This window comes from Tiliqua scincoides, chromosome 14 (genome assembly GCF_035046505.1).
Source record: "Tiliqua scincoides isolate rTilSci1 chromosome 14, rTilSci1.hap2, whole genome shotgun sequence".
In the NCBI taxonomy this organism is placed as follows: domain Eukaryota; kingdom Metazoa; phylum Chordata; class Lepidosauria; order Squamata; family Scincidae; genus Tiliqua; species Tiliqua scincoides.
Window position 1 is genome coordinate 2,926,332 of NC_089834.1, and position 24,323 is coordinate 2,950,654.

Sequence of the window (24,323 nt, forward strand, 5' to 3'; positions counted from 1 at the left end):
GAAGTTATGGGGATTTTGTATTTGTGTGTAAAATCCCCCAGTTTCAGATTGTCTTGGACTTAGACTGCCTAGGTGAGGGGCTGGCCCCACTCCTCAAACCTCTATGGAAAACCATCGGTGTTCCAGAGGCCCAAGTGCGTATTCTACAATGTTTCACAGACAAAAATAAGGACTTGAAGCACCTTGCTAAGGCACCTTGCTATCCCTGGAACCTGGCATTCAGATATAGCCTATTTCTACGTAGAACCAGAAGGCATACCCATCATGACTTGTAACCCCTGATGGACTTTTCCTCCATAAAATTGTCCAATCCCCTTTTAAAGGCATCTAGGTGAGACACCATCACCGCACCCTGTGGCAAGGTGTTCCACAGATTAATGGTCAAGAAATATTTCCTTTTATCTGTTCTAACTCTTCCAACACTCAGTTTTTGTTTGCTGTTCTTGACCGAATGCATTCACCTGTACAGAAAATGGAGTGCAGTATGAAACACCTTTAATGGGGGTTAATGTAACTATTTCATGGGGGAAGGGCAGGGTTGGCATCAGGTTTATGGGGGCTGGAGTGAAGCCCCCAGGGTGCCTTCTCCTCCTCCAAGGAGATGTCCTCTGAATCCAGCTCTGGTAGGGGTCTGACAGCAACAGGGATCCTGGGAATGCTGCTGAGTGCATTCATATGTACTAAATAACTCCTGACAAAAATTAAAAAGGGGGGGGTTTCCTAAAAAAGCAGGGAGAAACATCTTCACAAAACCCAAACTTCCTAAGCACTTTCAACTTGGCACTAGTTCTAACTCATGTTTGTGTATATGAGGTCTTAGTGCACTGATCCGCGACTTCTCAGCTGCTGTTCAATGCTCTCTAACTCTATACCCTCTGCTCTATACCCAATTAGGTGTGGAAATGCAGAGACACCTTTGATTATTGGGGGGGGGGGGGAATGTATTATCCTGAGGTGGTTTTCTTAGGCACACCCCCTAAGTGGCCTTGATTTCTTCTCCTTTTTCACAGTGTCTCAAATGGTTGGTTCTTAGCAAGACAATCTGTTTATTTCCCTGTAACAAAAGCTGACTGTGTTTAGACTCTGTGGCTCAGCGAACACTGCTCGGATTTTCTCAATTTATCTTCTAATATTCCATTAAAACTGAGAAAAGGAAAGAGCTGAGCTAGGTGGCCTGTGGACCATTTTACATTCATGGAATTAGCTCTTCTTGTTATCCAGATGACTGCCCCTACGTTTCATCTACATACGTTTTATTATCTTGCCAGAGAAAGTCTCTCCTTAATTTTCTTCTCCAGTGCCGTTTGGAGCTGATAAATAATCAAGTTAAGTCCCGGGGACATCTCAGATGTGCTTTGGAAAATCAACCAGGTTCAGGCGCTCTGCCACCTAAGCAGACCTGTCTGAGACGGTCCCACGGAAAGTATATTTCTGCACTGGCAATTTCCATGAGATGCAAACGGCTTTTATTAATTCCCTCCTCCCTCCATAACTTCTATCCCACTCTGTTCTGAATACTTTGAAAGGCTTATTAATTTAACTTTTTACATTACCAAAAAGATGGAAATATTCCAGGACTTGGAATTTCTTGATGGGGGAGGGAGCGTGTAGCCATTCTTCCTCTACTCAGTGATTTATAGAATCATAGAGCAGGGACACAAAGTCATCTAGTCCAACCCTAGTCTGTAGCAGGAAATTCTTTTAGAGCAGGGGTGTCCAAAGTTTTTGGCAGGAGGGCCACATCATCTCTCTGACACTGTGTTGGGGGCCAGGGGAAAAAAGAATTAATTTACATTTAAAATTTGAATAAATTTACATAAATTTACATAAATGAATATATTAAAGATGAACTTATATGAATGAATGAAGGTCTTGCAATAACTCAAGGACTACAAAAGGCCTTGCACAAAGCAAGGCTGGCCTTTCCTTTGCTGCCGCTACTGTGTCACAGACGTGAAACAGCAAGCAGTGGAGGGAGCTCTCATCCCACAGCTCATGCGAGAGGTCAAACAGTCGCCCTCACACTGAGAGCAGTTGCATTGGGCCAGTGTGGGCTCCAACAAATCTCCAGGGGGCCAGAGGCTCATTGGAGACTGTGGGCTCCCTGAGGGCTGCATTTAGAGGCCTCGAGGGCCGCAAGTGGCCCCAGGGCCGGGGTTTGGGCACCCCTGTTCTAGAGCATCTCGAGCAGGTGCCTGTCAAGCCTCTGCTTGAAGATCTCTGGTGAAGGATAGTCCACCATCTCCCTCGGCAATCTGTTCCACTGCCAAACTTCCCTGACTGTCAAGAATTTCTTCCTGATGTCCAGCTGGAATCTCCTCTCTTGCAGTTTGTACCCATGAAGTCTAGTTCTGCTTTCAGAGGCAGCTGAGGACCAATTTGATCCTTCTTCCACAGGACAGCCCTTCAGATCTTTGAAGAGCACCATCGTATCTCCTCTCAGCCTTTTCTTCTCCAGGCTGGCCAGGTTCCCCCCACCTTTCCTTGTAAGGCTTGTTCTCCAGCCCTCTGATCATGTGTGGCACCTGGACAGAGTCATTGCGCTGCTCGGAAACCCCTGAAGCAAGGAAGCTCCAGATTCCAAGTTTACCTATAAGGTGCCCAGCTCAGAAACCTGAGTGATGTAATTGTCCCCTCTGTTTCACCCTCCTTTCTCTTGTGGCTAGAAACTGGAAAGCAAGATCAGGGATTCCTAGAAACCCTTCCTTTTCAAATGGGCCCCTTTTTCCTGATTTCTTCAGCTGCACCAAGTACACAACACATTTCATGCAAGCATCACGATAAGTTAGGAACACACTGCACTCTTCTAGGGGCATGGACACATGTCTTCAGTAATTCTTTAAAAGAGTATTTAATATTTCTATAAATATTAAATAAATAAATACCGGGTGCTGTAGGCTTATACCATGATCTTGAAAGCTAAGCAGGGTCAGGCCTGGTTAGTACTTGGATGGGAGACCGCCTGGGAATACTGGGTGCTGTAGGCTTACACCATGATCTCAGAAGCTAAGCAGGGTCAGGCCTGGTTAGTATTTGGATGGGACAGACTGCAATCCCATTCATTGCCATGGGCTCCTGTGCAGGTCAGCATCCTGGTGAGTGGGGCTCTGTGGGCTGATCTTCTGCCCTGCTGTCCTGCCGTCCAGAGTGTAGCAGCCCTCAAGAGCCTCCATTCCAGGGGTCTGCAGCTGAAGCTTTACTGCATGGAACCCAGAGCAGACGCCTTCCCTGCCTTTGCACCCAGTGCTGCATATGGCAAGGGAGGACTGCCTTGGTCCTCTCTCCATCTCAAGCCTGCTTGGGTTACATGAAACCCTGCTTGGGTCCTCCTGAAAGGACCTTTCTCCCCGAGCACAGCCAAGGAAGTCTCGCTCCTTTTCTCCACCAAGTCAGCCTGCTCCGATTCTGCTGGGCAGGGCCGGCTTTATGCCAATTGCTCCCAGTTTGGACCGGGAAGAGGTAGGGTAGTCTCCTAGGGTGGCATTGCGATGATAAACATGGTGGGAGGAGCTGTGTCCAACACCCTGAACTTCTCAGAGGAAGGGGCAGAATATCCATGTGAACAATAAATAGAAGGGTATGTGTCAATCTTTGATTGAGGCCTAAGTAATCCCCCCCCAACAACCTGCTTTAAGTAGCATGCCTAGAGGGGGGTAAAACAGTAAATACTGCAGATGCCGCAATGTGCTGTATAAGCAGGACCTCTCACTCGCTGTTGGAGCCATTCCAGGCAACAGTGGCAATGCACAGGAGATGCTGTCTGGTTTGGCACATGCCTGCACATTGCTGTCGCTGACTAGAATAACTCCAGCAGTGAGTGGGAGGGGCTGCTTATGCCACACCCCCCCCAGCTAAGATACTGCCTCTTTTTCTCTGAGAATGACTCAGTCTTTCCTGGGAATGTGATGCCCTAAGTTGTTGGTGTCTCCATTGTGATCTGCGTGAGAAAATGGCCCCTACTATGCGAGCAGATCTTAAACAGGACTTTCTTCATTCCTGACCCTCTTCCATATCCCACTTTTGTAGCACGAGAGAGAAAGAGACTAACCGGTGACATTTTATGCGGAGTGCGTGCTGATCAAGAAGTTATCACCAAGGAAACTTGGTACTTTCTCTTTCAGCAGCTATTTTTAGCAACCTGGATTGGGGACCATTGACTCTCTGGAGTATTATTAAAGGAGATGAGCCTGATATTGCTTTTACTGGAAGGCCCTGCTGAGAGCCGGAGCGAAAGAGATGAGATTTTTGTTTTCCCGGCAAGTTGGATCACAGATCCGGAATACTGTTATCGACAGGGGCAAGAGCAGCAGATGCCTTCCGACAACTGGGGTTCAAGGGGCTGTGTTTATTGATTAGTGACCGTGGAAAAGTTAACAACTAACATTTGGCAGCAAGTACCCTCTCCTGTCTTGGCAAGAGAGCAACAACCAGGTCAGACAGTACAGCTGACCTTACAAGAAACTTTGAGGCTGTGCCAAGTGCTTGTGGACAAACATTTCTGAAACAGAAAACAGGTTCTGAGGGGACCAAAACAGCCCCCCCCCCCGCCTAAATCTTAACTTCCTGGTACTTTTGGGCAGCTGATGTGGCATCACTTTTTCTTCAACTGTAGATTCTTCACCAACCAAATACAGGTGTGCACCACTTAATGACATTGATAAGTTCTCGATTCCAGCTGTTATGCGATTAGGTCACTAAGTGAATATTCAGTCCAATCTATTGCCTTTGTTGTGTAAACAGACACTAGCTGCCCGCACAGGCTTCTGGAGATAGATTGCCTCTTCTTTGCATAAAGAGACTGTCTGTTGTGTAAACAGACACTCTGCTGCAGGCTATGGGATGCACGACTGCCTCATTAAGAGCGTCTTTACTGTGCTTTGACCACTGTTATATATGCAATCTGTCATTAAGCGAACAGTTGTTAAGCGGTGCCTGTATGCCTGTATGCTCCCAGCCAGGCAGGGATCACAGTATGAGTGTGATGGAATCACAATGCCAAATAACCAGTTGGATTGGGCATTGGGGTGACACCAAGGGCAAACGTAGCCATTTGAGAGCCATTTGAGAGCCATTTGATGCAGACGATATGGCTTGGCGTAGGGAAGGCATTGGGATGGTGCATTGGTTCAGTGGTGGATGCTACTGGTGTAAGTTGGGTGAACCTTCATCTGCTTGCTCACTATCCCCTCTTCAATCACTGAATTTTGAAGTATCTGAGGCTGCAATTCTGTACATGTTTTCTTGGAAGTAAATTCCACTGATTTCCATGACTGTTACTTCAAGAGACTTGTGTTGTGTGCAATGAGACTGCAGTCCTACACATGTTTACTCAAAAGTAAGCCCCATGTAATTTAGTGGGACTTACTCTCAAGTATGTAGCTCTTGGATCTTACAGTCTTACAGCCCAATCCTATCCTGTGCTGGAATAGTCCAGCCGACTGGCCTGCACTCTGTCATCGCAGGGAAGGAGGTGGATCAAGTACAACTCAGAATAAGGGGATTTATTTCCCCTTACCCCGTGTCGCATGGCAGCCATCTCAATGGAGCTACCCAGATCTGCAACAGCAAAATCAGTGGGCTGCTCGGGAAGGGGGTTAGGATCTGGCCTAAGTGCTGGAGTCTGGGCCACAACACTCCTGGGCCCAGTCCACCCGTCAGCTTTCCCTCCCTCCCCGCATTCAGAAACATCCCATTCCTCCCTCCCCAACCCCTGTGCCGGTCTCCCCAGCATTGCATCCTCGTTCCAGCCTCCCTGGCTCTTAAGGAGGTGCAAACGTACCTTACGGCGCACTAGCAACACTCTTGGGCCAGTGCAAGGGACTCGTGCCAAGAGCACTCTGGATTATGTTCTTGGCCAAAGTCAGGATGTAATTCCAGAACTAAAACTTTTTTTCAGCAGTTCTCTAGACATTTGAGGCAGAAGCTTGTCTTCAGAGGAACAGACCTCTGTCAATAGAGGAAAAGGCTGTAATCTTATACACACTTTCCTGGTCATAATCCCCACTGAATGCAATGAGTTCCAAGTCCCACTGAATTACTTCTGAGTAGGTTGAACTGTAAGTATATTATAATAGGATTGCACTATAAGGATATTGTAATATTACATTCCAAAGAAGGTACAGTCTTTCATCTCCTTATATTCATTTTCTAGAGGAAACCAATGTTCTTTAATAATGCTATTTTCTTTTTCCCAAACTTCTGCTACTCATTTAAAAGTTTTCAACCTGAATTTGAGTCAGTGGTGGTTATATCTTTAGGAGTGTTTTGCTATTTCTGTACAAAAAATAGCCCAGTTTGTGCCCAGTTAGGGGAAAGATATGGCAGTGTCATTTGTGCCATTCATGTTATCCACCGACAATAAACGGAGGGAGAATTATCTTTCAGAAGGTCAGCACTTCTGTTGGGACATTTGGACTGCAGTCGTTTTAAGGGGCTTTAATTGTGTGTTGCCCTTGGAACTTGGGTGAAAGGGTGGTTTATGAATTATTTAAAAAAATCCCCCCCCAAACAAAAACCCACAAAAGTGATAATCATCCACAAAGAGGAATTTGCTTTGGGTGCCTCTCTAGAATTGAATTGTAATGGTTTTGTGCCTTAGATCAGTGGTTCCCAACAGTGGCGTCACTAGGATTCACGTCACCCAGTGTGGGAGGCCTGCGCGTCACCCCATGCAGTGGGCAGGGCAACACCCCAGGTGGTGGGCATGGTGATGTACCATCGCCCCGCCCCCACTGGGTTTTTGGCCGTACCTTTTCATAGAACACAGATATTTCAATGTGGTTTGTTTCATTGCATTCTGCATGAAATTACACATTGGTTAATATATGTGAGGCTTCCCTGTGGGGGGAGGGGAACCCCAACAATATATACCATGGTAGTATAATTCCTCCAAACTCTGATTTTAATGATTTTGAAAACTTGTAGTCTCTCTCTCTCTCTCTCTCTCACACACACACACACACGCACACACACACACACACACACACCCCATGTCAACTTACTTATTGCAGCGGTTCTCAAACGTTTAACACCGGGACCCGCTTTTTAGAATGACAATCTGTCCAGGACCCATTGGAAGTGATGTCATGGCCAGAAGTGACATCATCAAGCAAATTAAAATAAATAATTATAAATAAATTAAAATAAAAAAATAATTAAATAAGGGGAAGCCAGTCCTGTTCTATCAAGTGAATTTTCTCTGTAGTCTGCCTGCAATAATACCCCCCCCAAAAAAAAAGAATCAGTGAGATTTCCAGCCCTTCCCAGTGCCCAGTTTAAAGTTCTTCTATTTCAAGCAGATCAAGATAAAGACCCACCTGACTTTACAAGTGCAAAATAGAAAACATTCCCCTTACCAGCTCAAGCCTCTTTTTTTGTCCTTTTTAGTAGGGGGGAGTCTGCCTTCTGGAGCATTTGTTGTGTTGTAGTTCCACTGAATTGGGACCATTCTGGTGTCCTCACATTGCCTTTGCCTGGCCTGATCACAAGCCAAGGCACGTCTACCTACTCACGGGTAAACGTGACCGTGTGACTTAGTTTCGCTTTCCATAGGGCTCAATACACTCGCAGCTGGAAGGGAGGGACCTCCTTCTTGGGTGTTTTTTGGGGCTACATTCATTGGATAGGGACCATTCTGGTGTCGTTGGAGTCGTCTCAGCCTGCCCTTTCCGACGGACTATGGCAAGTATGCCTACTCGCGAGTAAACACGCGATACGGCTCGGTTTCACTTTCCATAGGGCTCCATGCATTTTTTCTTTCCGGTTTTTTGGCCATAACTTTTGAAGGAAAGGAGCTATTTCACTCTGGTTTTTTGCATTGCACTCTGCTGGAAATTCCACATCCAACAGTCTATGGCGTGACAGGGTTGCTCCTAAACACCACGATTTTAGCACGTCATCCCCCCAGTGCACGTCACCCCCCTTGCGCGTCACCCAATGCTGCCCGCACCCCCCTAGCGACGCCACTGCTTCCCAACCAGGGGTATGTGTACCCTCAGGGGTACTTACCAGGGAATTTAGGGGTACTTGAAAAAGAATTGAATAATTGTGGAAAAAGGCAGGTCTGTATTAGAATGCCATGTGGGGCTGGCAATAGAATGCCTTGGGAGGCTAATATGAGGGGTACATGTTATGGAAATGGGCTGCCAAGGGGTATACAAGTGAAAAAATGTTGGGCACCACTGCCTCAGATCTGCAAACTGGAAGTTGCTTCTGATTGCTTCTGTGGGGCATATCAGGGTCTGCGGCGGCCAATGAAGTGGGTCGTGGGCCCAGCACAACCCAGAAGTGACCTCCGCTGGCTCCCAAGAAGGCATTGTGGTGGAAGCTGATGTGATAGCTATGTGTCCACTGCTGTTATAAGAACATAAGAACAGCCCCACTGGATCAGGCCATAGGCCCATCTAGTCCAGCTTCCTGTATCTCACAGCGGCCCACCAAATGCCCCAGGGAGCACACCAGATAACAAGAGACCTGCAAGGCCTCCTGGGAATTGTAGTTTAAGAACATAAGAACAGCCCCACTGGATCAGGCCAGAGGCCCATCTAGTCCAGCTTCCTGCATCTCACAGCGGCCCACCAAATGCCCCAGGGAGCACACCAGATAACAAGAGACCTCATCCTGGTGCCCTCCCTTGCATCTGGCATTCTGACATAACCCATTTCTAAAATCAGGAGGTTGCGCATACACATCAAGGCTTGTACCCCGTAATGGATTTTTCCTCCAGAAACTTGTCCAATCCCCTTTTAAAGACGTCTAGGCTAGATGCCATCACCACATCCTGCGGCAAGGAGTTCCACAGACAGACCACACGCTGAGTAAAGAAATATTTTCTTTTGTCTGTCCTAACCCGCCCAACACTCAATTTTAGTGGATGTCCCCTGGTTCTGGTGTTATGTGAGAGTGTAAAAAGCATCTCCCTATCCACTCTGTTAAAAGTGAGGTGTTGGCTGGAATTGTCCTCCAACTGCAATAATCTTTATCTCCGAATGTTGCAGGCTGCCCACTCCTGATTTGCGTCATCTCGGTGACTTCAGCGGTGGAAAGCTATGGAGAAGTCCACAAGTAAGTCCTGAAACTGTATCTGCTGGAACCTTTGGCCTGATAGAAATGCGAGCTGGAATTTACTGCCCAGCAAGAGATCAGAACTGAAATCAATCTTGTCCAATCAAGTCAGTCTGAACAGGAAGCCTGTAAATTCCTTCCTGTTAGGAGGAGCCAATGGGTAGCCTGCAAATTGGGTGGAGTCCTTCTAGAATTCATAACCACCCTTAGGGGCACTTTAGACTGTAGCCCCGGGGCTCATTCAGTGAGACACAAACACACATCTGTAGGGTTGTGGGTATAAGCTGGAGGGGGCAGAGTCACGTCTGTCCAAGGTTTGTTAAAAATGAGACTTCTAGAAGGATTTATTGAAAGCAAACTAAAACAGTAAGAGGCTTGATGGTGGGCGGGGTAGGTAGGTAGGTTGGTACATGTTAAGTACACTAGGTATCCCTGGGTATGTGTTTGAATTCACAAATGTTCCTGAGGATGGCCACCAGGGAAGGCTTTCCTGCTGGTGCCAAAGCTGAACCTGGGCGCTTCGGCCTGCAGAGTATCTCTTCTCCCACTGACCATTCCCCTCAGAAGCAGCTTTCTCTGAGCCTAACCAGTCTAGGTTAGTATTAGCCAGCACTGACTAGCAGCAATTTCCCAGGGCTCCCCGCGGGACTTTGCCTCCAGAGAGCCCGGGTCTTTCCGGCTATGCTTACAATGGGTAGACCTGGGCTCCCCGCAGGACTGCCTCCAGAGAGCCCGGGTCTTTCAGGCTATGCTTTCAATGGGTAGACCGGGGATTCGGGTGATTCTACCCAAATCCTCCTGCCTGCAAATCATGCATCCTACCACTATGGCCAGGCCTTAGAGAGCTGTGGAGTCCAACTGGAAACATTTTTGGGGGCAGGGCCCCAGGTTCATAGCCAAGGTCTGTAGAACCTTAGACATATCCAGAAAAAATTTATTAAAGGTTTTTATCCTATCCTATTCCGTCCAATTTTCTTGCACTGATTTAGCCATGCCTATGGGGTATGCGCATCTTGTATCTACGCTGCATCTTGTAGTGGGAGGGGGGCAGTCACAGAAGCCTCCTCAAGGTAAGGGAACCTTACCTCAGAGCAGCGTTGACACTGGAAATTTGGATAGGATTGGGTCCTTAGTCTTTACTCGTATTTACAGGAACCACAGAATCCTTAAAAAAAAAATACACAGAACATATGTATTTACATATTTAACTTTTTGAGATAAATAATTTTTTTTCTATAATTTTATAGAATTAATAGCTCTATAATTGAAATATTATGTAATTCAAGTACAGTAAACATATGTCAAAATATAAACTGTCTAGACCGGGGGTGCTCAAACTTTCAACTTTAGGGATGCTGGACCTTTAACAAGTGTACAGAAGAGAGAATTTCAGCAGGTGCAGCTTGTCATCTGTGGGATGACAAATTGCACCTGCTGAAATTCTCTCTTCTATACACTTGTTAAAGGTCCAGCATCCCTAAAGTTGAAAGTTTGAGCACCCCCGGTCTAGACAAACACTGCTGGCTTTTTAAGAATGCAGAAGAGAATTAAAATGGTTGCTGTTCTCTGTAAAACTCGTAGTGTGGTGTCAGGTGTCCCTTGCAATGTGTTGTTGCAGGACTGTATTTGACAAGACTGGAGTACATGACCCTAGCACGGAGCCCGCTTAGACACAGGGCCCAACTGGGAACAATTGGTCCAATTGGCTGAAAGTCGGCCCTGACTTATTGGCTCCGGCCTGTTGGCTCCGGGCATCGCCCCCTTGCTGTTCTCAGCTTAGTGTTGCCCTTTTGGTTTCCATTCCATAATCCACCCCTGACAGTTTGAGAAATAAGGTGCCTGCCTCTTTTCTTTCCCGTCCTCTTCCCCTTGTCTGACAGCTGGAAGAAAGGGAGAGGCGACGGGGATATTTTCTCTTACTGTGTGAAAGAACAATGCCCACAGCAAGCCGTTCTTTGATGAATGACACGCTACCCGTTGCTGCTGCCAAAAATGACAAATTACATGTGTTCTTGCGGTGGGCTGGCCCCTCCCAGCACCTGGAGGCACGTCGGAAGAGGCAATTGTGGCTTTCCATCTGTGATGTACCAATCCGAGCAAAAGCCCACCCAAGACTGCTGTTTGGGAACAGGAAAAGTCCCTCCCGCCCCTTTTTACTGGCCGTGTTCATTTTGCAGCAGCCGGACAAGCAGAAATGAAGCATGGATTTCACAAACATGCCTTTTGGGTGCTCATCAAGCCTTCAAAGGGTTGACTTGCCTGACAAGACAGGCTCAAGAAGTCCTGAGGGATCAGTGAACTGAGCCCTCGCTCCACCATGTACTTCCCCACCCCATCAGAAAGTCTCCATGGAGCAAGACTGAGATGTTCGTAAACTGAGAGGGATGTCTCTATGTTCGTAAACTGAGAGGGAGGGAGTTCCATAGGGTTGGTGCCATTACTGAGAAGGCCCTGTTTCTTGCCACCACCCCTCCCACTTCCATAGGCGTAAGAGGGCCTTCTCCAGTGACCTGAAGGGATGAACTGGATTATATAGTCTAAGTTGCCTAAGTAAGACAGGTAAAGACTTGGTGGGGGGGGGGGGGATAGCAGACAAAGGAAGGATTCCTCAAACCTAGAGGCTTCCTGATGGAACCAAAGGTTCTGGACTCCTCCTTGGAAACCTAGACTTTACAAAAAATAGATATATCTATGGATCCTGTGCATTCCGTACATTTGAGAAAACACATATTTGAATGCATGCTTTACAATGTATCACATCAGAGGCTTGGATAGGAAATGTGTGAAAATGCTTAGCGGTGGAGGGAGAAGCCTTGAAATGTTGTTTTCAGGGAGAAAAAAAAAAACCCTGGGAATTTTTGTGTGTGAAAGGGATTGGAACAAGAATGCAATGAAGCTGTGCAGTTTGGATGGAATGGAAACAGAGGAATCTCCTACCCATCTTCCTGCCAGAGAATTGTGGGCTAAACTATAACCCCCATGATTCACTGGTAGGAAGTGAGCCATACCATGACATTTGCAGGCATACAAAGGCTTACCTCCATTTTACTCCCATCAGGAGTGCTTGCATAGCTGACTATCCTTGCACACCGAATATCTCTAACATGAATTTTTTCCTGCTGTGGATGGTAGAAAGCACTTCATTGATATGCCTCTCCATCAACTTGTCCGTACTTGTGTTTTCCTAATATTTATTCGCTCCATAGGCTCTGCCACTTTTTCCTTGCCAACTCCTATTGAAATGACACTGTATCTTCATGTAGTCATTCTCAGGAGCTTCTGGAGAGCTAGTTTTTTAAAAAGTGGCAACCTTAGAAGAAAAACCGGGGTCGAAAACAGAAGATGTGGCTGCCTTGTAGGGCATCTGACGATCCCAGTCTGCTAATGCTAAAAACCTGCTGTTTTATTCATACGATCTGGCCGCACTAATGTGCTTGTGCTCCTTTCTTAATCTCTCTGCAGCTGCTGGCTTTCGTTGGAAAATGGCACGATCTGGGCTTTTGTGGCCCCAGCGTTGTTCATAATTGTGGTACGTGCGCACTGTCCCTCCCAATGCCTCTTCATCCTTAATTGCCCCCATGCATGTTATGGAAACTAGTCGAATTTAGCTGGAGACTGCATCTAAGTCCCAGCATGGGGACCTTTGGTGTGACCCACCAAAGGAGTCTGCGGTTGCCATAAACTACATCAGTCATTTTCAGCCACTGTGCCATGGCACACTGGTGTGCCGCGAATGGTCTCCAGGTGTGTCTCGGGAGTTTGGGGGAGGATCGTTTATTAGTAGGGCCGCTGGGGGATGTGAGCCCCTGCTGTCAGTGCAGTGTGCCTTGTCAAAAAACTGATGGTGTGCCTTGACAATTTTAGTGCCTTGCCAGTGTGCCATGAGATGAAAAAGGTTGAAAATAGCTGGGCTACATTTTGCTCAGTGCAAGAGGAGGGAGACTACAGGAAAAAGGAGCACAGCAAGTGGGGGCGGAGGGGAGGTCTGCCCCAGGTAATGCGCTCTGGGGGGTGGCAGGTATGCCACCTGAGCCCCCACCAAATGGAGGCCCTTGCTGCATTTGGTGGCGAATGGGCCCTTCTGCCACCCAGGTTTCAAAATGGCAGCCCTTCAAGCACTTTGGCAATGACACAACAATGTCATCACTTTGCTGACAAACCTGTTCCAGGTGCCGCATGTTGCTTCTGAAGGGTAAGGGGGTGTCACACGGCACAGGGGGAAGAGACAACTGCACCAGTCAGTGCCCACACTGGCAACACCACTGTGGGGAATAATGAGGCTGAGTCCTAGTTGACATGAGCAGCAACCACATGCCATGGCTCGAGCGTCACCGCTTTCCGCATGCAGCGACTGTCCCATAAGAAAGTGGCGCCCGCTACAATTTGCAAAATAAGGAAAGGCTGCAACAGCCTGTTTCACCAAAAGCAGCAAAGCCCACCTTTTCAGAATCTGAAGGACACACCACCCTGGGGAGTCCCACTCCAAACCAGAGCTCATTTCCGATTGCTACCACAGGTAACGCACTACTACCTCCTCCATTTCTTTCCAGCTGCATCCCAGGTTGTCGACCAGCCAGCTGCACAGGCATTTCCCCCCTTGCTGAATCTTTAAGCAGCTTTTACAAGGGGAATGAATTCACACTCGGCTTTGAGTTTGGGAAACCGAGCCAAGCGTTTGCAACTTTCACACTTGATCAAAGGAGGGTAGTTGCAGAGGGCCTGTTAGGTTCAGATGAGTGCTCTGGGTGCATCTGTTGGCTGTAATGAATTTAATCTTTCTGGGCGGGAGTTGCAGGTTCACGACTGAGTTACTGATACGTGAATGTATTACAGCTCCTTAATTATTCCCGCACATTAAATTACAGTGAAATGTGGCTTAATCGTGCAGGTTGCTCAGGGAGGTTGCAAGAGGTGGTTTGTGCAGGTTTAAGAAGGAACAGGCTCCTTGGCCAAGATTTCTGCAGCCTCCCTCTTGTTTTTTTATTGATCAGGCAGCTGTGCTTTCTGTGATCACACTGGCTGTGTGTGTGTCTGTGTGTTCGGGGGGGGGGGGGGCGGACTACCAGCAAATGGAAGGTCAAACATATTGATTGAGAATTTACACCTTGGTCTTCTGTAACTTCCGAAGCAGAAGGATTTGTTTCTTTAAAAAGATTTATATCCTGCCTGTTCAAAATTTGGTGAATGCCGGCATTCCGATATGTAGGTTAATATACAGGTCCAGCCTTGTTATACACGGATTTTTTTAACACGGATTTGATTCAACAGGAATGGCCCCTGCAAATGAGAAGGAATCTGCTGATCGCTGGAGAAGGGGAAAAATGCACCCCTTTAAAATCACAGTTTTAAAAACTGCTTTTTACTGTTGCAGAGAGACAGTCATGCAAGTGATTACAGGTATAACCGAATTATCCACAGATAATTATCCACAGCTATCTCAAAGCTGATGAGAAGGGTCCTTTAAATTAAAGGAAAACAGTCAATTAATAATGCCAGAGAAGGCAGCCAGCTGACAACCCATCAGTCATTCTCTCTGCAGGCTTCACTCCTCCCTTCCCCCTGAGCACATGAAAGAAAGCTAAATGGCAGCAATGATCACCTCCTCGATTCTTTCCCCCCTGGCTGGGGCTCCTGGTGAAGGGAGGTGTCAGCGGCCTCCTAGTGAAGCCTAAGTGCCTGGAGAGACACTGGCCTCTGTGTGCATTTCAAAAGATCAGCAAGGCTGTTTTTAAATCACCTGAGCAAAGGCACTTTGTTTTTTTAAATTGATTTGTTATAGTGCATTTTTTTTGCCATCCAAAAGTTCTTGGAATGGAACCCTTGAGAATAATGAGTCTCAACCTGTATTATTCCCCCACTGTTTGAACTTATGTAGACTGACAATCAAATTTAGGTGCATGGCAACATTCACTGAGGTGCCTCTGAATTTTGGGGCTTTAGCAAAATTTGTCTGAGATTGTCGAAGTTGAATGTTAGAATTCACACACATTTGGATATTCACGGTCACAGATATAGTACATACAGTGGGGTCCCTTGTATCTGCAGGGGATCCATTCCAGGACCCCCCACAAATTCTGCTGACACTGAAATCTGTGGGGGACCTGTTGCAGTGCCCCAGTTGCTCACCTGGAGGTTGTGACCGCCCCTCTGGAGATTCCGCTGGCCTCCCTGCACCCCGGAATGCCTCCAGACATGACTAGAAGTTCTCAGTGCGAATTGGAAGCGGCTTCTGGTCACATCCAAGTGGCCTTCTGTGGTGTGGCCTTGGCATAGCGATTGCTCAAAGCTGTGCATGCTGAGCCCACCTCTGTACTCCTAGAGGGCATGTTGCTCAGGCTGCAATGTTACATGAACTTAACTGGGAGCAGGCCCCATTTAACTTAGCAAAGCTGACTTCTGAGTAGACCCACATAGGATTGCACTGTCAGTCACTGTATTCATTCTGCTGCTCCATTCACACCATCTCCTCTTTCTGAGAACTTTGTTTATTCATGACTCCCGCACTTCCTTATCTTGTATATTTGGAGAGGTTTTTAGAAAAGTGCTGATGAATAACAGAAAGGAACTATAATTTTTTTTTTTAATCACTATTCAGGTGAGATGTCACTGCATCAGTACTTTCCTCCCTCTGTTGGGCATCTGAAGTAATTAGCACCATTCCAAAAAGCTATTGATTGCAAATCCCAACCCAGCAAATACTGATTTTGCTGGGCTCTGAGCTATAATTGGGAGTTCTGCTGTGGTATCAGATCTATCTAGACTTCGTGGAAGCAATTCGTTTCTGGGGCTGAACTGAAAGCTCCGTTCGGCAGTCAGTAGAATGTAGGGGCCAAGTAGCCTTGTTCCATCCTGACATTGTTCTATTCTGTCCCATATTCAATGACTCCTTAATTCCAGTGTAAACAGAATTCCTAAAAGCCATTCCAGAGTTGAACCATACTGTGTCTTGACTTTCAGTTCCTTCACTTGGTGTGTAATGAATCGGGGGCATCTTTTTGTGGTTATTTATTTATTCATTTAAAGCATTTATTCCCGGTCTTTCCCAAAGCTCAAAGTAGCTTACAAAACTTAATACATAAAACACAGCATAAAATTTTAAAATAAGCAGTTACAATTGGGCAGCCCAGTTGTATGTTGCTTGGTGCATGGGGCTGCCACAGTGCCAAATATGGCTGCTGTGGCATCCTGAGTACTAACCAGGCAGTACTGGCAGCACCTCAGGAGAAGGGGACTTTTGTCTCCTTTCCCCAGGTAAGGCAAATAGCCCCACAATGGGGCTGCTTGATTCTGCGGCAACCCTGGGACTACTGTAGAATCGAGAGCCTCCATGTTGCCTAAGTGTCAGGCCCACGACCCAACACGGAGTCTCTAGATGCGGCGGAGCTCAGCACCACCAGCCGTGACTCCTTCCCACCCTGCTCCTTCCTACCCCTTCTCCCTGTCCTCTCCCCGCCTTTTCCTGCCCTGGAACACCCCCTCCTCGCCTCTCCCCACACCTCCACTCGCCTCTCTGTGGCCTCCACTCACTTCTGATGTTCTTATTCTGCCTTGAAAGCCATGATGCAAGAAGAAGTGGAATATCGTTGCAATGAAATGTCAGGATGGGATGAGAATGTGAGGCAGAGGTATTCAATTGCACAGGTGTTCTTGACTGGATTGCAGTGAACCCAACTGAGGTGAGCATTGCGCACCTTGAGAAGGTTCCCGCTATGATGGATCCCTCTTCTCCAAGAAGAGGGAAAAAAAACCCCACATGTTGGTGGAGTGCTCTGGTAAAGATGGGAGATGCTTGACGGCCTGTAATTAGTTAGCAAGGAAGTTCTGGGTGACATGTCCTGCTGGGGAATGATGGTGGGTGTAGTCATCATCCCCTGGCTGGAAGAGAGGACAAAGGCTAATTTCCTGCCAGAAGGAAGTAGGGTTCCTCCATAGATCTCTATCGTGTTTTGAAGGGACGGAAAATGAAATCAAGGAGGGAAAAATAGTCCCGGCACTTGAATATTTCATAAAAATGTGTTGTGGCAGAAGGCTTCCATTTTGATCAGCCATCTGCTATCATAGTGTATTTCCATATATATGGCAGAATTAAGGAAATCTACTGAAAATTCCAACATCTGCCTGCACTAATGTCAATGCACTAATGCATTGCATTAGTGAAATTTGAATAGACGGGAAGCTATTAAGCACACGGGGAGTGGGGAGTCATTGTTTTATGGGCCCTGCAGGTTCATGTGCTTGCTCATAAATGGCTACATGTCAGGGGTTACGATTCACTAATCCCATCACTATTATTTGTGTGTGTGTATTTAAACAGCAGATTTCTCATGCAAACCTCAGTAATGGGATTCTTCCAATAAAATCCCATATATTACATTTGCGGCATCAGAATTTGGACTAGAGCCATTGTGTCTAGGCCACGAGCACAAGCCCACATTGGTGAGATTGGACAGTTGCAGTGAAGCAAGGTGAGGCCAGAGTCTCAGTACCTTGGACAGTTCTAGTGGGATGAAGATATTTGTCTTCACTTCTGGTTTCTCAGAGACATCCGACTGGCCACTGTTGGAAACAGGATGTTGGACTTGTGGGCATTTAGCCCAAACCCGTAAGGCTTTTCTTATGTGGAAGGATGGGATAGATTGTACCACCAATTGCCTATCTCAGAGAGAGAGAGAGAGAGAGAGAGAGAGAGAGAGAGAGAGAGAGAGAGAGCATTTATAGAAGTCTTTCTTTGTTGAGAATCTGGACCTGATCCTTTCCTCCCACCCACCCATCAATGCAGTGGCACCAAAATGGCAACCATTGCTTGCAATGGGGGGGGCAGTCCAGATTTCCTCTGGGTAAGGGAACCTCCCTTCCTCTATTCCACCCTCCTCTGGTGAGAAGGGAGACCTCCTACGATGGGGATGGGAAGGTGCAGGAGCACTGACAGAGTGGCTTTTGCAACAGGCTCTGACTGCTTTAGGGGGGAACCATCACAAAACCATCACAAACCAGCATGAGCTTATTTCCTGTGGTAAGTATGCAATTGAACTCTCTATGTTGAATCTCTTAGTAACCTAGGAAATGGAATGTACTAACAAGATCCTCGTAGGAAGGGGCACAGTTAAGGACCAGATTCCCCTTTCAATTCATCATTTGTTTAATCTCTTAAAATCATAGTGTTGGAAAGGATCCACAGGGTCATCATCCAACACTCTACCTGGAGCAGGAAGTCCTCCTAGAGCAGGTGCTCCAGCAGGTGCTTGTCTCTCTTGAAGATCTCCCTTTCTCTGCAATCCGTTCCACTGCCCGAATGATCATCAAGCATTTCTTGCCAGTGTCCAGCCAGAATCTCCACTCTTGGAGCTTTCACCCATTGGATCTACTCTCAGAGGCAGATGAGAACAAATGTGTCCCTTCTTCTATAAGACAGCCCTTCAGGTATTTGAAGAGCGCGGTCATATCCCCTCTCAGCCTTCTCTTCTCCTGGCTAAACCTACCAAGTTCCCTTAACCTTTCTTTGTAGGATTTGTCCTCCAGTCCTCTGATCAACCTCATTATTCTCTTCTGAACCAATCTTCTTAGGCTTAGGTTTGTGTTCTTGAGTTCTGGTCAGCATTATATGGAAATAATGCACCCCAATCTATGAGATTTCCAGACCAGCAATGGTGAAAATTCAAAGTGATCAGGGTGACCAGATGTCCTCTTTTTCCAGGACATGTTCTCTTTTTTTAGCCTCATATCCTGAAAAAGAACTGAAATGTTCTCTTTTTTCTTATGAGCGGCCCCTGCAGGCATATAATTAATAAATCTTATAATTAATAAATTGCATGTAATATAGTTTTAAATGTAATAAGTAACAGAGTGTTTAAATTAACCACATAAAATCAATGGGTGTTTCTAGCTTTTATTTTGTCATGTCCTACGTTTTTCTTGGATGTCCTACATTTTGGGGTGCCTTGTCGACTTTTGTGGTTATGACATCTGGTCACCCTGAAAATGATCCCACTGGAATTTGTAGCAACTCCGAATTCGCTCCTGAACAGAATACAGTCCCACATTACCCCTTTCTTTCCCTTTCACATCATCTCTCGTGGAGCTCAATCGATGAAATGCCAGGCTGGCGGAAGCTCCTGCCCACAGCATAACGATTTTCTTTGTGACCTTGCAAGGGACGCTTAAAGCCACAGTAACTCTGTCATGGCAAGTGTTGCTGCTAATGATGCTGGGATCAGAGTTATATGAACTTCCACCACCGGGGACTGCACTGAGAGCCAAGGTTTGGCGAACTGTTTCTAAGAAACATTGCAGAGATCAAATGGGAAAGAGAAAGAGTTTGCATTTCCAGGAGTTCAGTCGGTTGAGTTTTGCTAGGTCAATGGAAAGGTATCCTTTATTTGGCTTCTGCTCTAAAACGTGTCAGAGGAGCCCTGCTTTGCTGTGGGAATAGGATTGTAACCACCTGCAGATGACTCCAGGTGATCCGGTACACTGTCAGATTAGTGGCTCATGAAGCAATGTCTAGTGCAGGGGTGTCAAACATAAGGCCCGGGGACCGGATGTGGCCCACGGAAGCTTTTTATCTGGCCCTCAGGCTCTCAGCTGCTGAAAGGGCAGCCCACATGAAAATTGGGCTCTCCCATATCTTGAAAGATAATCAAGATTTGTGTGTTTTCTCTTCTGTCATTTGCAACTGATGAGTTCCTAAGTGAGAAAAAGTGGTGCATATTTTTGGTTATGACCAGTTTAATGACATCACTTCTTGCCTAATGACATCACTTCCGGCCCTCAGAAGGCATCATAAATGTTATTCGGCCCTCTGTATGAAATGAGTTTGACACCCCTGGTCTAGCGCTTCGAAACGAGTAGGCCTTGGGGTGACCACAGGTCCAGTACAGCTTAGCAATAGTCCTCTGGGATTATTCCCAGCCTGCTAACCGTAGCTCACTGAGGGCCCAATCCGATCCAATTTTCCAGTGCTGGTGCAGCCATGCCAATGGGGCACGTACTGCATCCTGTGGAGGGGAGGCAGTCTAGGAGGCCTCCTCAAGATATGGGAACATTAGTTCCCTTACTTTGAGGCTGCACTGTGGTTGCACCAGTGCTGGAAAGTTAGATAGGGCTGAGCCCCGATTGAACCTGTGGTCTGGGTTCATTGGTGGCACTAGGGAGTGTAAAGAGTGCAGACCACACCAGGTGACACCCTCAGGGATGTGACACTACTAGTGGCCAAAATTTTGGAAACCTTTTGGAAAATTTATGAATAATACCATCAGGTATCATTGGAAAGCAGAATGTGATGAAACAAACTGTGTTGAATTATCCATATTTTATCAAACATTATAGCCAAATAGCAAGAAAAAGAAAACACAACTGCCTTATGTCACAAAAAGTGGATTTCTTAAACTCAGAACTGATCAATGAGACTGAATGTTCCAAGAGCCAATGAGGTGTTGTTATTATCATTATTAACAGTATTTATATACCGCTTTTCAAGGAAAAGTTCACAAAGTGGTTTACAGAGAAAATCCAATAACTAAATGGCTCCCTGTCCCAAAAGGGCTCCCAATCTAAAAAGATGCAAAAGTGCACCAGCAGACAGCCACTAGAAGAGACACTGCTGGGATGAGGAGGGCCAGTTACTCTCCCCCTGCTAAATAAACAAGGAGCACCCACTTGAAAAAGGGCCTCTTACCCAGTTAGCAGGGATTAATATGACACAGCAGGGAACCTATCAGGTATTAGTATGAGTCAGGTCTCATTTCCATGTCTCAGAACTAACACTTGAACTTGGTGTGAATGTCCTCATGTTGGCCACTGGTTTATTGTTGGTCCATGATTTGTTGGGTGACCCGTACTGTTATGAATTGAAATAAATAAATAAATGGAGCGAGCGAGCTAGTGATGCCACTACGCTGAGGCTGCGCGTATGATATTGTCATTTATTCTGTATGGTCTGGCACAGGAGTCCATCATAGGGTTGATGTCATGAGCTCTCGCACTGGGGGACACAAACTTTAGCAATGCCTCTGCTTGGGTTCAGTCGGTGAGCTATGGTTAGCAGGCTGGGAATGACTAGGCTGGCTGGACCTGTGGTCTGACTCAGCATAAAGAAATTTCAGAAATGCATATCCTTTTTTCTTGATTTATGTCATTCCCCCAAGTATCTGACATGTTGAATACAGCAAGCATCTCTCTGGAGAAAACTCTGAAAAACCCAAACTGTTTTTATTGCCCATGTTGTTCTGATATGAGTGAGCCAACACTCCCAAAGTCATTTGTATTTATAACAGCAACCACACAAAAGTGCCTCTTCCAAACACAGCTATTGGTTCACATTGCCGTTCCCAAATCTAAATGTTTGTCCCATCGTTCAGACATTCAAATGTTCAGATATCCACTTGCTCTCATGGATGCCATAATTCTGCTTGGCAATCAGGTTATGTTTGTGGGGATTTAAAAATACAGTCATAGATCATAGAGTTGGAAGGGGACCCACAAGATCATCTAGTCCAACCCCCGCCTGAAGCAAGAAAGTGTAGTGTTCCATCATCCACTTATTCCCTGCAGCATTGATGAGGTGTTTATGCCAGATGTTGGGAACAAGGGAAGTCAAGGAGATGCACTCATCAAACAAGTTGGCAGTGGTTTCTTAAATTTATTTTATAGTATAAATTGAACAACTTCCTTGCTTCAGTTGGCTAGAACATTAATAAACCATTTGTACTGAATCTGTTTACTCAAGCTAGGCATGAAGAGCATTATCTCTCCTCAAAACTTTATCTGCCTTAAAGCGACTTTCTTATTCTATTTCTTTTTTTAAATTTTATCTAGGGCAGGTTCACACATGCTTATGTATAGTAGCATTGACTGCAAGTTTGTTGGGATAATTTGTAGGTATGAATGAGCTGTTGCAGCTGACTTAGACTAAAATCCTATCCTCACTTTCATGGGAGTAAGCCCCATTGACTATCATGGTACTTACTTCTGAGCACACATGCGTAGGATTGGGCTCTCTCTCTCTCTCTCTCTCTCTGAAAGAAGGCTCACATCACCCAATATCAAGCCCTACTCAACACACTTACGTGTGCAAATCACCCCCCCCCCCATGTAAGAACATCAGAAGCACCCTGCTGGGTCAGGCCGAAGACCCACCCAGTCCAGCTTCCTGCATCTCACAGTGGCCCACCAGATGCCTCAGGGTGTACACAAGACCAGAAGATGCCCACATCCTTGTGCCACTCCCTTGCAGCTGGCATTCAGAGACAGGCTGCGTCAGAAACCAGGAGGTTGCATAGAGTCATCATGGCATGTAACCTCTGATGGGTGCTGTCCTATCTCTTCTGAAAGGCATCTGGGCCAGATGCAGTGGCAACCCTGGTCCCAGGGCCTCCCAGAGCCACAACCGCAAACTGCTGCCCACCCCATCAGGGGGCGTCCCCCCCCCACTGGTCCTGCCCACTACCTTCCTTCTGGAGGCCTTCAGAGGGCTGTAGAGACCACTTTCCTCTCCAAAGGCCTTGTAAAGAACTCAGAGGGGCAAAAAACACTTTCGGTTTCTCAAGGAAACTGGAAGTGACGTTTTTATGCCCTTACATAGCTTTCAAAGGCTCATGGGACTGGTTGGGGCAGCATGGCTGGGGAGTGCCTCTCAGGGCCACAACCACAAAGTGCCACTCCTCCACTCGCTGTTCAATCCAGAGACATTCCAAGGGCTGCAGAGGCCACATGCGGCCTCCCTAACCATCCAAATGCCTTGTAAGGCCCTTGGAGGGCCAAACAGCATCACTTTTGCTTTCTCAGGGAAATCGGAAGTGCCATTTTTATGCCCTTATATGTCCTTTAAAGGGTTGGGGAAACTGTGTGTGGCAGTGGAGACAATGGGAGGAACTGGTCAGGGGCGGCATGTCTGGGGAGAGCTGCCTCCATCCTGGGGCAAGGAGTTCCACAGATTCATTCCATGCTGGGTAAAGAAATATTTCCTTTTGTCTGTTCTAATTCTCCGGACACTCAATTTTAGTGGATGTCCCCTGAGTTCTGCTGTTTGTTGTCCTGGATGTGGTGTTTTTGAGCTGGAATTTTTGAGCTGGCGTTGCACCCGTTAGGACGAGACGGCAAGTGACCTGGAAGGCATTCCGTAGACAGTGTGTATTTCAAATGAGACAGAATTGGCAACCATGAACAGTATTGAAGAGTTGGCGAGATGCTGCGGGGGAGGGGGCAAAGGTCCACTTTCCCAACTAATTATTTAGATGGAGGATAAATGGCAGGATTCCAGTTGAATAACAGCCACGGACTATTATCCAGCTTTCTTTGGATGACGGAATAATGAAGCTGCTTGTTTGTGAATTATTATTCAGCAGAAAGAGCTGTCGGGGTTGTATTTTGTTCCTCTAGCAAGCTCACCGACTGCTGCCAACCTTGAACTGGATCAGTAACTCTTGGTGCTTAATGGCCAGAACTGCAGTGCAGGATTCATTTATTGCAGAGCAATTGGATGCGGGCTCTGTAGGTCTTCCCCAGCATGAGTGTGTGGCTGATTTGGGCCTGTAGTGGGAATTGGATATGTTTTTGGATTGATCTTAGGAGAGGGCACGCTTGAACCTGAGGGACAGTGCTATGGTTGGCAACCTTCAGTCCCGAAAGACTATGGTATAAGCCTACAGCACCTGGTATTCCCTGGCGGTCTCCCATCCAAGTATTAACCAGGCCTGACCCTGCTTAGCTTCTGAGATCAGATGAGATCGGGCATGTGCTGAGGACAGGCTTTTGAGGGTTCTCAGCCAAGGGCCACTGGGCCTCCCTGTTAGCAGGGTGGATGGTCTCATTGGCAACAACTTTTTTTTTTTTAAAGGATCAGGATGTAGGAGCCCAGAAAAGGGAGGCCAGACTTGGGCCTCCTGCTTGGACAGAGTGGATGAGAAGGGAAGATCTGCCCATCCCTGGCTGTGAGTTATCTAGCTTGTCTGTTCCTGAGCTCTGGAGATTGTACCTTCTGGCAGGGCTTGGGCAGTGGCTCAGAGGTTTCCCTCAGGAGAGGGATGCAGCACACCCTCTACGGCTATGGCGTTTGGGCCTCTTCAGCCTAGAAAAGAGACACCTGAGGGGGGACATGATTGAGACATACAAAATCATGCAGGGGATGGACAGAGTGGATAGGGAGATGCTCTTTACACTCCCACATAACACCAGAACCAGGGGACATCCACTCAGATTGAGTGTTGGGTGGGTTAGGACAGACAAGAGAAAATATTTCTTTACTCAGCGTGTGGCTGGTCTGT

General features: G+C 46.8%; 1 protein-coding gene across 1 annotated transcript in view; it reads left to right on the plus strand.

The window, feature by feature from the left end:
• The window catches only part of ADGRD1 (adhesion G protein-coupled receptor D1), a 235,142-nt gene that overhangs the window by 155,275 nt on the left and 55,544 nt on the right, over positions 1-24,323 (plus strand). Inside the window, exons 19-20 of the mRNA XM_066609760.1 lie at positions 8,997-9,063; positions 12,526-12,592. Coding sequence (XP_066465857.1) covers positions 8,997-9,063; positions 12,526-12,592 — 134 coding nt within the window. The remainder of the gene's footprint in view (positions 1-8,996; positions 9,064-12,525; positions 12,593-24,323) is intronic.